This window comes from Chenopodium quinoa, unplaced genomic scaffold, assembly GCF_001683475.1.
Source record: "Chenopodium quinoa cultivar QQ74 unplaced genomic scaffold, ASM168347v1, whole genome shotgun sequence".
Lineage (NCBI taxonomy): Eukaryota > Viridiplantae > Streptophyta > Magnoliopsida > Caryophyllales > Amaranthaceae > Chenopodium > Chenopodium quinoa.
Window position 1 is genome coordinate 3,923,700 of NW_018744662.1, and position 14,060 is coordinate 3,937,759.

General features: G+C 38.7%; 1 protein-coding gene across 1 annotated transcript; it reads left to right on the top strand.

The window, feature by feature from the left end:
• Positions 1-331: 331 nt before the first annotated feature.
• Positions 332-3,661, top strand: LOC110701859 (ribosome-inactivating protein PD-L1/PD-L2-like). The gene is made up of 2 exons (XM_021879469.1): positions 332-418; positions 2,522-3,661. The coding sequence occupies exon 2, from the start codon at positions 2,884-2,886 to the stop codon at positions 3,451-3,453; it is 570 nt and encodes a 189-aa protein (XP_021735161.1). The 5' UTR covers positions 332-418; positions 2,522-2,883; the 3' UTR covers positions 3,454-3,661.
• The last annotated feature ends 10,399 nt before the right edge of the window (positions 3,662-14,060 follow it).

Consider the following 14,060-nt stretch of genomic DNA (forward strand, 5'->3'; position numbering starts at 1 on the left):
TGTCATTTCATGTATTAGTTGAGGGGTATATGTGTAATTTCCTCAGCAAACAGTAAAAGCAATTGCAAACAGTAATTGGACAGCTCACCAAAAGTACTGAATATATGACCACACTTTTTCAATATATTTACAAAAATACCATCACCCATCACATTAAAAAAAATTCGTTTATCTGGCAGATAAACTTGTATTTGCCCTTTTAAGCCTAATTTCATACTCCGATCTTTAAATTCCTAGATCTGTCAGTTGATCGTACAATTGTACCCGTGTTTGAGTTACGGATAGGTGCCATATATGCCTATATAAAAAGCCAAAGAGCCAACCTTTTCTTCTCACCAACACAAATCTCTTCTCTCTACTATAGTTAGTCGTTCTACACATTATATCCACTTAACGCAAGCTTTGGCTTAGTTTTGTTGTAAGTTACTCTAATCTCTATACTCTTTCCCTTTTAGTTTTTAAAAATAAAATGGGTCCTTAATTTATACAATTTCTATAAAATGAATTCTTAGGGCTCAACCATTAGCTTAAGTTTTTGGTTAACATGGTCTACTAACAAGGTATCGAAGCCAACGTGACAAAAAAAGGTGAAGCCGATGGTTGAGGCTCAGAAATATGTTTTATACTCTATCATTAACATAGTCAAACATGACACTAATGCTAATTTCAAAAGGCTACTCTAGATTACATCTATTACCAACGTATTTTAACTGCTACTATACACTTTATAGTGGTTAGACTCTCTTTTAATGTGTGGCTATTTAAACCAATAATGAAGATTTATTCTTCATGTAGCTTTAGCTCAAAACCTCTAGCAACAAATTTAGCTTAGGCATGGTTCAATTCATCTTAAAAAATTACTTTGTAATATTTAATAAAATTAATTTTAGTTTGATAAAATTTAGTAACTCTAATAAAAAATCAGTAAAAAATAATAATAATAATTTTAATTGAGTAAAAATATTTTAAATTTAGTAAAAATAATTTCAGTTCATAAAAAAACAAAATGCAGTTAGGCCTAATATAGTTACTACTATGTAATTATTATGACCTAAAAAGGCTAAAATGGTAAAAGTTATTCCATTACTTTCATTTTAAATCCGAATGAGGTCAACATATGTGTACAAGTTTAACCAATTTGGGTCTTTTTTTGTCAAGTTCAACTGCATATGACCTAATCATTAAGTACATTCAGTTCCTAACCATTTTAGGCTTAATTTTTTGTAAAAAAAGTTGATTTCACCATATGTAATATATGATATGCTTAAAATACTAACTAAATAACCCATGTAACACTTACAAAATAATCTTTGTAACACTAATGAAGTAAGGCCCTGTTCTTTTCTTTTTTAAAAAAAAATATTAAGTAAAAATAATTTCAGTTCAGTTAAATAAGTTCAGTTAAGTAAAATTAATTTCAGTTTAGTAAAAATAATTTCAGTTCAGTAAAAATAAGTTCAGATCAGTAAAATTCAGTTTTCTTAAATAAGAATTATAATAGAAAATCAGTAAAAATAATTTCAGTTCACTAATAATAATTTAAGTTCAGTAAAAATAATTTCAGTTCAGTAAAATTAAGTTCAGTTCAGTAAAAATAAGTCCAGTTCAGTAAAAATAATTTCACTTCAGCAAAATTAAGGTGAATCAAACAGGGCCTAACTCCTAAAACACTATTAAGTAACAAACATAATAGCTGGCCACACATATAAAAAGTTGTGTACAACCAAATATATATATATATATATATATATATATATATATATATATATATATATATATATATATATATATATATATATATATATATATAAGTTTTTGTTAGAAGAAATTAAATGAGACTTTTAGGTCTTGGATGGTTTGATTGGCAACCTATTTTAAGGAGATTTTTATAGATGATATATTATATTGATAACTAGGTTAAAACTTGTGTGATGCACGGATTTAAACAAAAATACTTGTGAATACGGATTTTTTTATAACTTGATGCATAAGGTAATAAGTAATTACTAAAATACTTCTCAAACAGTACATATATCATATTTCCTCCGTTTTTTTATTGCATCATGAAGGATTTTACGCTTGTCAATGCATTACTTAAGCTATTAATTTTTTAAACGGACGTAGGAAGTAATTTTTTAAATTCAAAATATTGCATAAAAAATTACATAGTTTGATGGTAAGGCACTTAGTTGTAGAATTAGAGATTGTGTGTTCAAATCTCGTGTAGAATTGTTTTTTTTTTTATTATTATTATACATGCTATAAAAAACATAAAGAAGGAAGAGCCATTTGGCGTAGAGACGGGGGTTTATGTGATACGTGGACGTTGTTAAGAGCGTCTTTTAATAAACTACATAGATAGATTGATATTGATGTACTTGTCATAAATGATTTTTTAAAACTATGGAATATAATCAATGATATCTACCAATTAAAAAGATGTGGTCTAATTTAATAGGTGTATTAATCATTTTTTAAGTAAGCAAGATCTCAACATGCTGAATATTCAATTCCTATGCAGGTGGAAAGAGTGACGAACGATTGGTAATATATACGAGAAGTACATATATAGCCAGTATGAAAATGTTGTCAGCAGCCACGATAATGGTGGTAGTGGCTATGCTATCATTGACCATCGTGAAAAGTAATGAATTGGAAATTAGGAAGGATTTGAAGACTACCGTGACGTTGGATCTTACTGATCAGGGTACTTCGGGCTACCAGGCATTCTTGACGAACCTGCGCGATGAAGTGAAAGCCCAAAACGGGGTCTGCGGCTAACCAACGACGAACGGCACACCATCAAAAGGCAAGGAATATGTTCATGTAAAACTTACGATTAGCAAGGTTCCGGAACAATGGGTCATCTTAGGAATAGATGTGATGGACCTTTATGTGGTGGGTTATACAGACAATGTCATGTACGAGGATCCGAAGAATAAGAAACGCAAGGATTATCGTTCCAGTTTCTTTGTTGACACTCCTAACGCTGCCATCAAAAGCCTTTTCGTAAAAACGAATATAGAAAGAACTACCAAGTTCTCAAGCACCTATGGCAGCCTCGAGAAAGTCTCCAAAGAAAAAAGAGTGAACCTCAGCTTAAAACTTAAACTCCTCAAGGAAACCATCCTTGATGTTTATGGGAAACAAGATCCAGAGCCCAAGAAAGAGGCTAAATTTGTTCTTGTTGCGGTCCAAATTGTTTCCGAGGCAGCACGTTTTAAATTCATGGAGGAAGCCATAGTTTATGTGAGAACTGCTTCGACAAAAGCCTTCAGAGATAAAATGGTTGAATTTCAGAATAATTGGAATTCAATCTCTAAATCTATTCATGATTCAACACCTCCATGCACTAAATTGAAACCACAACAAACAATAAATAACAAGAAATACACTACACTGGATGACATTAAAAACGACATGGCCATCCTTAAGTTCAAAAGAAGTAAATAAACTAGAAACTGCTCTATCGGATGCTGATGATGTACGTTTTCGTTGATGCATGAGTTCTCATCTGATCGATCTACATCCTGCTATCCTAGTTAATGTGTATGTGTGTACGTACTATGTATCATTTTCTACGTTTTTATCTTCCATGTTCTATCTCATATGGACTATGTGCATGGATTATCAATGATAAATAAGCAATGATATTATATCATTGAATCATACATGTAATATAAGTGTATAGCTTAATAACTATCCATATATACATGGGTTGCTCAATATGATACATATTCTATTGTTCGCAATACATATTTGAGAAGCTATTGTGTGCGGATGCCCGTACATATGCAAATTTACGTGCGGATGACTTGGCTAATATGTTTTACTTGTTGGCTTATATGTTTCATGTGTTAGCTGATGTTATGGGGTAATTTTGTACAATGTTTGACCGATAATGATAGTCAACGGTCGATGCTACAAGACCGGGTCAAGATAGTTACGAGTGCTCCCTAGAATCAAGAAGAAACAATGGGTCAACGAGAATAAGTGTTCAAGGTTGCTACTACGTATCTACACCCTAGGACAAGTCTACATTTCATTAGAAGACCAAGTAAAGGAAACAACCACTACTCCACCACTTAAGGAAGCGGTTGAGGGAATCAAGAAATTACTATGCAACAACCACCAAATATCTCGACACTACGTACAGAAAGCTCTATAAATAGGAAACAAGTTCCTCACATGAGGATCATCCATTAGCCACTGACAAAAAAACCATTTTGATCCACCTCCTGCCAAACCTTCGAAAATACCCATGAACTCCTATAGTAATTTCATCCATTCTCCACATCATCATTCCACTACAAACACTCCTTCCTTGCTACTATATTTTAAGCCTTTGTATAATCTTGCAAGGATACATTTCTACCCATAATAATGCACCTAATCAATCTCCTTATCGTACTGCGTTAGTCCTACACCTAATGTACATACATTTACTTATACACTTTTATGTTATCAAATGTAAAATACACATTGTACTTGTAATTATTGGCTTTATGCCCGTATTATAGTGGATTGGTGGCCTCATTGCCGCCCGCGGTTTTTACCCACCTTCATTGGGGTTTTCCGCGTCACCATATTGTGTCTCCTCCCTCTCCCTTTATTTTTCCGTCATTTACTTTCCGCATTCCATACTCCCTATTTTAATTTAGTTGATCTGTAGCCCGTATCCCACATCAAATCCTACTTGACGAAATTTAGCATGAACAACTGATATGTTTTATTTGTTGGCTGATATGATTTTTGTGTTGGCCAGTATATATATATATATATATATATATATATATATATATATATATATATATATATATATATAGAGAGAGAGAGAGAGAGAGAGAGAGAGAGATCCGGTGAGAATAGGCACATATGTGAGAATTCATACTCTTATACGAGAACTGATTTAAAATTTAGAACATGTGTCTCAAATTAAAAATTAGAACCTACATATGAGTAATAATTTAGAACATTTATGTGAGTAATAATTTAGAACAACTAATTGACGCTACCAAGGTACGTCATATTGTTGACATAATAGTGACCCTTGTCATAAAGGTTTAATTACATTTATTTGTACTGACGAGTTATTACCATCTGTTCCTAATTTTCATTATTTACATGACCGTTGTTACTTTGAAGCTCCATTTCTAATTTAATGTTTTACATTTTTTTTTATCAATTTTTTAGAGCTTTAAAAGCATTATCTTTTAACGTAATTGCTATCATTTCTTCGTCATTTAATAAACAAAAGCACCCATGCAAATGTTGTTCGCTTACTTAGCTTGTTTATTTTTTCTTTGCCAATTAACTTTGACTCTTATGCACTAACCGACTATATCTTAATGCTTGCCTTCATAGACTAACATTGTTTCTAGGCTATGTTGTCGTTGAAACAGATAAGTAATCAAGTGATGTCACCATCAAGGTTGGCGCTAATAAGATTATCAACAATTTACTATCGCCAACAATAACTCGACGTCATCCATCCGTCAACAGCTAGTGTCAGCAACGTCGATCTTCCATTTCAGCAACGATAGTTAGTTTCGGCGATGTCAGTCAGTAGTGACGATGTCAGAATATTATCGTTAGCAAAACAACAACGAGTTGACGGTAACATTATATTTTGTGGCTAACTTCATTTCATATTGTTTGCATTTTTACATGAAGTTGACACAAGGGGGCAAGATAGTATGCTCTAATTATCAAATGCTTTGATTAATTTGTGTTATTTGATCCCTAATGCTTGAATATATCATGCTTTGGTTATTGTGATTATTTTTTCTTAAATTTTAACACTTTGATCATTATATTTTGATTAATTGTCGATGCTTTTATTATGATTCATTCTTAACATACTTATGAATACTTAACGCTTTTCTGAATACGTATGGTGGAGAATGTTATTTGTTATTATTTCATGGTTATTTAACAACGAGTCGATATATGAGAATTCTCTTGTAGATAATTTACCAATATCGAATATGACATCGGGGCTAAACCTGACTTAATCTTCCCGAGTGATCCAACATTGAGGGCTCGATTTAAATGACATCAATTCTTATCAAGGTAACTTTCTATTACTTAAAATGTATGTCGACTTCCATCAATCTTGTCACAAACCGTGGTAGTCACCGACACTATTGAGGTACACAACATTATCGCTTTTAGTTTCTACATTTACAATGTCATGATCATGCTCTTTAATTTATTGTCTAGCTTAAAGTATTTATTTCTTTTTCCATTGATCATCTTCATCAACGTATTATATATCACTTTGATTTGCTACATTAGCATTGTCATTGACATGATTCTACTGCCTTAAAGTTTTACTTGTTATGTCTATCATCTTTGTTGATGTAGTAATACACATAGCTAATTTATGTTTTTGTTATTTGGCCTATTTATTGTTCTTAATTGACTATTAGTAATTCTTTTGATGAAACATATGGTTGCATCTTGATTTATGAATCGATGTCATTTGCAGTATCTAGATATTTTTACGCGTCGTTTACATTTCACATTTTCAATTTATTAATGACTTAATGTAAAAATCCAATATTAGTGTTTAGAGTGATGACGAACAGGTTACTCGATGCCGAGATTAAGCATAATGATTTCAATATTATGTATGAAAATGTCATACACCTTGACGCCATGAAGATGATGACGTAAATAAGGATCATGACGACATGTGCGAATAGGGAACCTCAATGTCATGGTGATGACAACCAAGGGTCACACTAGCAAGTTGTAGCGACATTTACAAAGGATCGGAACATCAAATAATTATGATCAAGGGTCATGACTACATAATGCAATGCACGACGATGTCAAAGGAAAAAAGTTCATGACCTACAACACAAGTAAATGACGAAAGAAAACAATCGACGTCGGCTACACTGACATCCTTTGAAAGGGTGAGGAAAGCCGCCGTTCAAACGAACAATCAAAGCAAAATGAAGCCCGGGCAAAATAGACCCTAGCGTCAAACGTCTAACACCCGGTACCTGAACTACCAGTTTAATCCTCAGTGTTTAGCGTCAGACACCAGGGCGCAAGGGGTATTGGCGTACAACGATGGCCATACAACGATAGTATAACTTTTTTCAAAGTTATTCTTCAAAAGTACATCGAAAAGATTGGTCGTAACGATCGATCATGCAGATTGACAAATGAAACACCGCAAAGCACGCAAGTCCTAAAGCCCATATAGTGTCTTAAGTCTACAAAGTGTCATAAACATGTAGAGTATCGCGAGTGTCGTTAAAAATCGTTTTAGAAAACATGCACTCTTTTATGTCTTCAATATTTTATCTATGAAACGTTTTATTTTTTATTCTTTAATTTAATTTGATTTTATCATGCATAAGTAACATAGACATATAATGCCCAATGTCGGCAGCTCCATAATTACATTAGAGTTTATCCTCCGATACAAAGTCATGAAATGATCATATTTTCTCACAAGTCTTTGTCCTCAACGACGTTACAAAAGTTATCACATACGATAAATATTTTGTACTTTAAATAGTGCAAGACAAAGCGATCGAATGTTATCTTCGTACAAAGAAAACGTTTGTTAATGGCCTTGACGCCTGAAATTATTATGACGAAAGCACCACTTGGTTGTGACACCAAGTGTGAACACTAAATACATTCAACAAACTTAGCGTTGGACATCGCAACAAAGTTTTCCGATTGGCTTTAACGCCATAAAATGAGTTAACACATTAAGAAATCCTTTATTGATTGCATTCAAATTACATATGCGGCCTCGTCGCCAGACACCATGTTGAAAAGACTTTTTGTTGCCTAAACAGGCCGAGTTCGACACCATAGGTCAGAACAAAGAGCTAACGTATCATCGTGGTTATTTCTATAATGACGACGATTCAATTGCTCTACCCTCTAATTGAGGGACCATAAAGCAACATCACTATCATCAACAGGTTTGGTTTAATTTAATGTCTTTTATATTAATGAATTATTATATTATCCTCTAACGACATGTTGATGCAGGATCAAAAGTAAGTATATTTATTGTCTTTCTAAAAATTCATATTTAAAGTAATTCTATCATCTAGTTGTCCAAGTACTCAATCTATGTTACAACATTCGAGATTTAGCTTTATCGCCGGTGTACACAGACATCGTCTCTTTCTTCAATGGTCTTAGCACCCGAATCACCTATTTTGGCCTTGTCGCCAGTTCATTATTTGTTGACAATCTTCGACTAACGTCGTGACCATTATCACAACCAACGTTCAACATCGACAAAGTCCTTCCGACGTCGACGACATTAAATTATGTCCGTCGACGATCAGCTTTCGTCCCTCGATGACATCGGCTTCCGTCCGTCGATGACATCGGCTTCCGTCCGTCGACGACATCGGCTTCCGTCCGTCGACGACATCGGCTTCCGTCCGTCGACGACCGCCTTATATCCGTCAACGAACATCTTTCATTCGTCGACGACATATGCTTGTGTCCGTCGACGACCATCTTTCGTCCATCATCGGCAACACTTGCTTCCAAAGTTGACATTAGCTTTCGACTCGACGAACAACGTCCAATGACGTCATTGACACTGATATGGCAACAACTTAAGCTTACATATGAACAAATTATGACCTCTAAAAAGACCAACGCTAAAGGCATCAAGAGTCAAGACATAAAGGCAATGATACTAATATCGAAATGAAGACGGAGTCAAAATTAAAGTAAGTATAATTTTCCTAGTTTTGCCGTGCTCCAACTAAGAAAATGGGGGCTATTGTTATGGGGTAATTTTGTACAATGTTTGACCGATAATGATAGTCAACGGTCGATGCTACAAGACCGGGTCAAGATAGTTGCGAGTGCTCCCTAGAATCAAGGAGAAACAATGGGTCAACGAGAATAAGTGTTCAAGGTTGCTACTACGTATCTACACCCTAGGACAAGTCTACATTTCATTAGAAGACCAAGTAAAGGAAACAACCACTACTCCACCACTTAAGGAAGCGGTTGAGGGAATCAAGAAATTACTATGCAACAACCACCAAATATCTCGACACTACGTACAGAAAGCTCTATAAATAGGAAAAAAGTTCCTCACATGAGGATCATCCATTAGCCACTGACAAAAAAACCATTTTGATCCACCTCCTGCCAAACCTCCAAAAATACCCATGAACTCCTACAGTAATTTCATCCATTCTCCACATCATCATTCCACTACAAACACTCCTTCCTTGCTACTATATTTTAAGCCTTTGTATAATCTTGCAAGGATACATTTCTACCCATAATAATGCACCTAATCAATCTCCTTGTCGTACTGCGTTAGTCCTACACCTAATGTACATACATTTACTTATACACTTTTATGTTATCAAACGTAAAATACACATTGTACTTGTAATTATTGGCTTTATGCCCGTATTATACTGGATTGGTGGCCTCATTGCCGCCCGCGGTTTTTACCCACCTTCATTGGGGTTTTCCGCGTCACCATATTGTGTCTCCTCCCTCTCCCTTTATTTTTCCGTCATTTACTTTCTGCATTCCATACTCCCTATTTTAATTTAGTTGATCCGTAGCCCGTATCCTACATCAAATCCTACTTGACGAAATTTAGCATGAACAGCTGATATGTTTCATTTGTTGGCTGATATGATTTTTGTGTTGGCAAGTATATATATATATATATATATATATATATATATATATATATATATATATATATATATATATATATATATATATATATATATATATATATAGAGAGAGAGAGAGAGAGAGAGAGAGAGAAAGAGGGATCCGGTGAGAATAGACATGTTTCGGGGTTTTCTGATGTCCTGCGGGAGAGTTACAATTCCGAGACTGGAACCGGACGCCTGTACCTGCAAAATAACGGAGACTCCTGAGAGCTCCGCCTCCAACGGTCAAGTTAGTGCCTGATTAAGGAGTAATCAATACAGAAATTAAAGTAATCAGATCTCTCTAGGTGAGAGTGCTTAGTGTTGGTAATCTGCGTTGTTAGCGAGATTAGCCGGTTGTTAATAAGTCTGTTCTTCTCTGCTTGATCTCTTAATTATTCGGTCGTCTGATTAATGAGGATTAATCGAGTATTTATAGCCTTGGGAAGCGTGCAACTCTCTAGGTTTAAGGTAAACCTAGGGCTGATCGGGCCTCTAGACTGAAATGGGCCTTGATGGCCGGTTGTCCCATTTGGCATGGGTGGACACGTGGCGTGTCTTAAGTGGTCCGTGGAGGACGTATCTGTGATTGACACGTGGCAAGCTCCTGTTGGCCTTCGTGAAGGACACGTGGCGGAACCTGGTTGGTCCACTTGTCAGACGGTGATTGGTGGATAAAAATCCCCTAATCATTTGCCCCTCACAGGTGGCACGCGACTGGTCACGTGTCGCCTGTGACAGGTGTCGCACGGTGACAGGCGACGGCCCGTTACAGGTGTCACCTTGCAGACGGCCGAGAGATTTTCCCGCTTAAATTTGAATTCGGAAGCGACCCTTCGCCTTCTCATTTTGCCTATAAAAGGAAGTGCTGACTTCGGTCATTTTCACATTTGAGAACTTTTGCGAGAACATTCGGACCCCTGAACTTGCTCTGACATTTCGGACTTTTTCTGCCTACCGCCTGTTCTGACAAGCCGACTGACCCGAACTTCCAGGACTTCATCAACCGTCACCCGTTCAGGTAACTCAGTTCTCTTACTCTTAATTTTCTTTTTATTTTTTGAAATGGCACCATGGAAGCACACGACACGCCCTAAGTTAGTGATCAGCCGGTCACCGGGGACGGCTGAATCTAGGACTAGGAGTGCCGCCTGCCCTTTTCTGGACCCATCTTTGCCCTTTATACAAAGTCCGACTGAATCTGTGTCTATGCAGAACGTGATGGCCAGAACAAAAAAGACTGCTATGATATCAAACTCAGACGGCTCCTCCCAAAGGGTGCTCCTTAGTGAAACATCTGACCAGGCGCCAGATGTAGAACGAGGCGACTGTCAAGCTGACAGTTCTGAGAGAGGGACCAAGGTGTTCCCTTCCCATCTAACCGTGGACATGTCTAATTTTCCTTCTTCTCCTTCTAAGGGAGAGGAGGCGGGCCCCTCTAGGAGAGGGGAGGAGTCGTCCTCTTCGGACTCGTCAGGGGACGAGTCCGATTCCAGCTCTTCTGACCATAGTTCTTCTGGCTCAGAAGAAAAACATAGCCGCCTACAAGAGGCGAGAAGTTCTCATGCAGTGGAGAAGGGGGATAATTGGGCAGAGCCGTCCGCCTCTTACAGAGAGGAAAACGCCCCCTACTACTGCAGGGTGCCCCGGGGCCGGATTGCAACCATGCGAGACAACGTGGCGAGCTTTATTGCTAACCACAAAATGGGCCCGGAGTATTTACTGTTTGTGCCGGATCCAGAAGATACTGTCGTCTGGCCGGCTGGTACCAGCTATGGTGACGGCTGCTTTGGCTGCTATGTGGCGGCCATCAAAGCTGGACTGCGCTTCCCATTACATCCGGCTGTTCAGCGGATTTTAGATGGGTATGATCTGGGGTTATGGCAGTTAGCCCCCAACTCTTGGGTAAACGTACTCGGCTATGTGGCCGGGTGCGAACTGAACGGGGTGGAGCCAAGTTTTGAGGCTTTCGCCCACATGAACTATCTCAGCCGGACCCCTAAGTCGGGAGGTACCGGCTGGTATCAATTAACAAGCCATAGGGGTTACCTCATGACGAGAGGTAAGGCAAACAAATGGAAGGATTGGCGGAACACCTTCCTTATTATCGAGAGTTCAGACACGGAGCTGAACAAACGTTTTAACAAGTGGAACAGGGATCCGCCTCTTCTCGCAGGCGGCCGCAGCATGCCGCCTGTTCCCCCAAAGGCTAAAAAAGAGATCCTAGACAAAGGACTCTTCAAAGTAGAGACTAGGGTGAACTCTACTTCAGGGGTACGAGAGCAAGTACCCCTAAATTGCGTCCCGAGCTTCAAGTGGCTCTATGACGAGTACTTTTTGGCCGCCTGTGGCCTCGGCAGTCGGTGCTCTAGAGGTAGCCGGCCTGACGAATACTCTGTTTTTTCACGCCTTGTTTACTTGGGATTTTTACTAACTTTGCTGTTTATTTCTTTCAGCCGACGCCATGAGTAAAATAACAGCATCTAAGACTGCGGCGGCCATGCTGCGGGTCTCGCTAATGAAGCAGTCGTATGCCGACTCCCCCAGCAAGGAGGCACCCTTGGTAAGCTTTGAAAACTCTTCTCCTTTTAGTTGTATTATGCATATACTAACTCTTTTTTGTTTTCAGTCTGGCACTCCAAGGGCTTCTTCCTCGCAACAGCCGGACCCCAAGGCCCGGAGGACGACTGTTGCAAGCTCTCCTGGGTCTTCCAGGAAAACAGTGGCGGCTGAGAAGCAGCCGGCCACTTCTTCAAAAACCCAGGCGGGGCCGCCTAGATGTATGGACATTTGCTTGTAAAAACTCACCCTTGCTTCCTTCTTGATTAGGTCTAACTTGTTTTTTCCTTTCGCTTAATGCAGCCGGCCCCCAGGGACTTGACTTGGTTGAGGTAGCCAAGTCAATGGTTAAAGTAGTTCCTCCATCTGACAGGGAGGCGGTCAAGGGTGCCGGCACCCTTGACCTTGATGGAATTTCAGGGGTCCTAGCTGAGGTATACTTAGCACCTTTTTGAGCTTTTGAGTTCCAGGACGCCTGTTAACTCTTTTGATTGGAAACTGACGCCTGTTTTTCTTTGTACTTAGGCCCTGCTCCGAGTCAACAGCCTTCGCAAGCCGATTGATCGGAAAAACAAAGAGGTAAAGGCCGCAAAGGCTATGGCCGCCTCCAGCTGTGATAAGGCAATGTTTCAAATTGCCCAAAATGAAGTACTGACCCTTGATCTTCTTTATTATCAGGCGCAGGCGACCGCCGCTGTTCGGGCTCAGCTAGAGACGGCCCAAAAGAAGGTTGACGAGCTGGAGGGGACCGTCACCAAACTTAAAGCCGAGCTGAAACCCCTTCGCCAAAAAATGCACTCTTACGAAGCCATGGAGAAATCTTTGGCTAACGTAAAAGAACGCCTGGTGAACCAGGAGAAGAGTCTTACCCAAGAGCTCTCGGACAAGGCCGAGCAAGAGAAACAAGAGCTCGTCCGGGAGATGGTGGAAGACTCCGCCCAAATCCAACGCATGACCTGGGAACGACTGTTCCCCAGTGCCGACTTTGCCTCATGGGAAAGAACGTACCGCCAGTGTTCGGAAATATATAATCAACAGATCCTGGCGGCTGCTGAAGAAGAGGCGTTGGACGTTGCGTTGGAGGAGGAAGAGCCGGTTGTGGCGCTTGTGCCACTTGGGGGTAAGGCATCAAAAGATGATGCAGCTAAGGCCGAGTCCAGCAAGAAGAGTGCTGACCAGGCGGCTGCTGCTGATACTGAACTGCCCCCTTCTTAAGCTTTAAGTATTTTTTTCTTTTCACGGCCTGCGTGCCGTTTGCTTTGTAATTACCCGGCCAGGGGGCCGGGGTTTTGAATATTCTGCTGGTCTTTTATGGCCGGCTCATTTTAATCAAATATTTTGTTTTTGTTCAAATTTGTCTAAGTATTTGAAATTTGCTCACTAGACCGACTGTTGTGTATGGCCGAACGTTAAGACAGGTACAAATAGTAAGTATGCCGCCTATGCCCCTGGACGACTGGTTGTCTGTTTCCAGGATAGATGATCAGTCGGCCATTTAATCAATCGGTAATCGAACTCTTTATTTAATTTGACCAAGTAAATAGAATTACCTAGCAGCCAAGGAATTAAGTAGGAAAACAAGCGGCGGGTACCGGTTGTTTCCCTTTATTGCCAATGTTGGCCTTTAATTTGTTATTTGTTAACCTAGCAAGAGTATTGGTTGAGAGCCTTTGTTTATTAAAAACAAGTGGACGACTCATACCTTTTAGGCTCCATACTAAGTTTGAGTGACTATTAAGTGAACATAGGAGTTACTTAGTCTTTGTCACAATCTTGATTGAGTAGTAGAGGTATCAGGCGGCGTAGGCCGGCTAG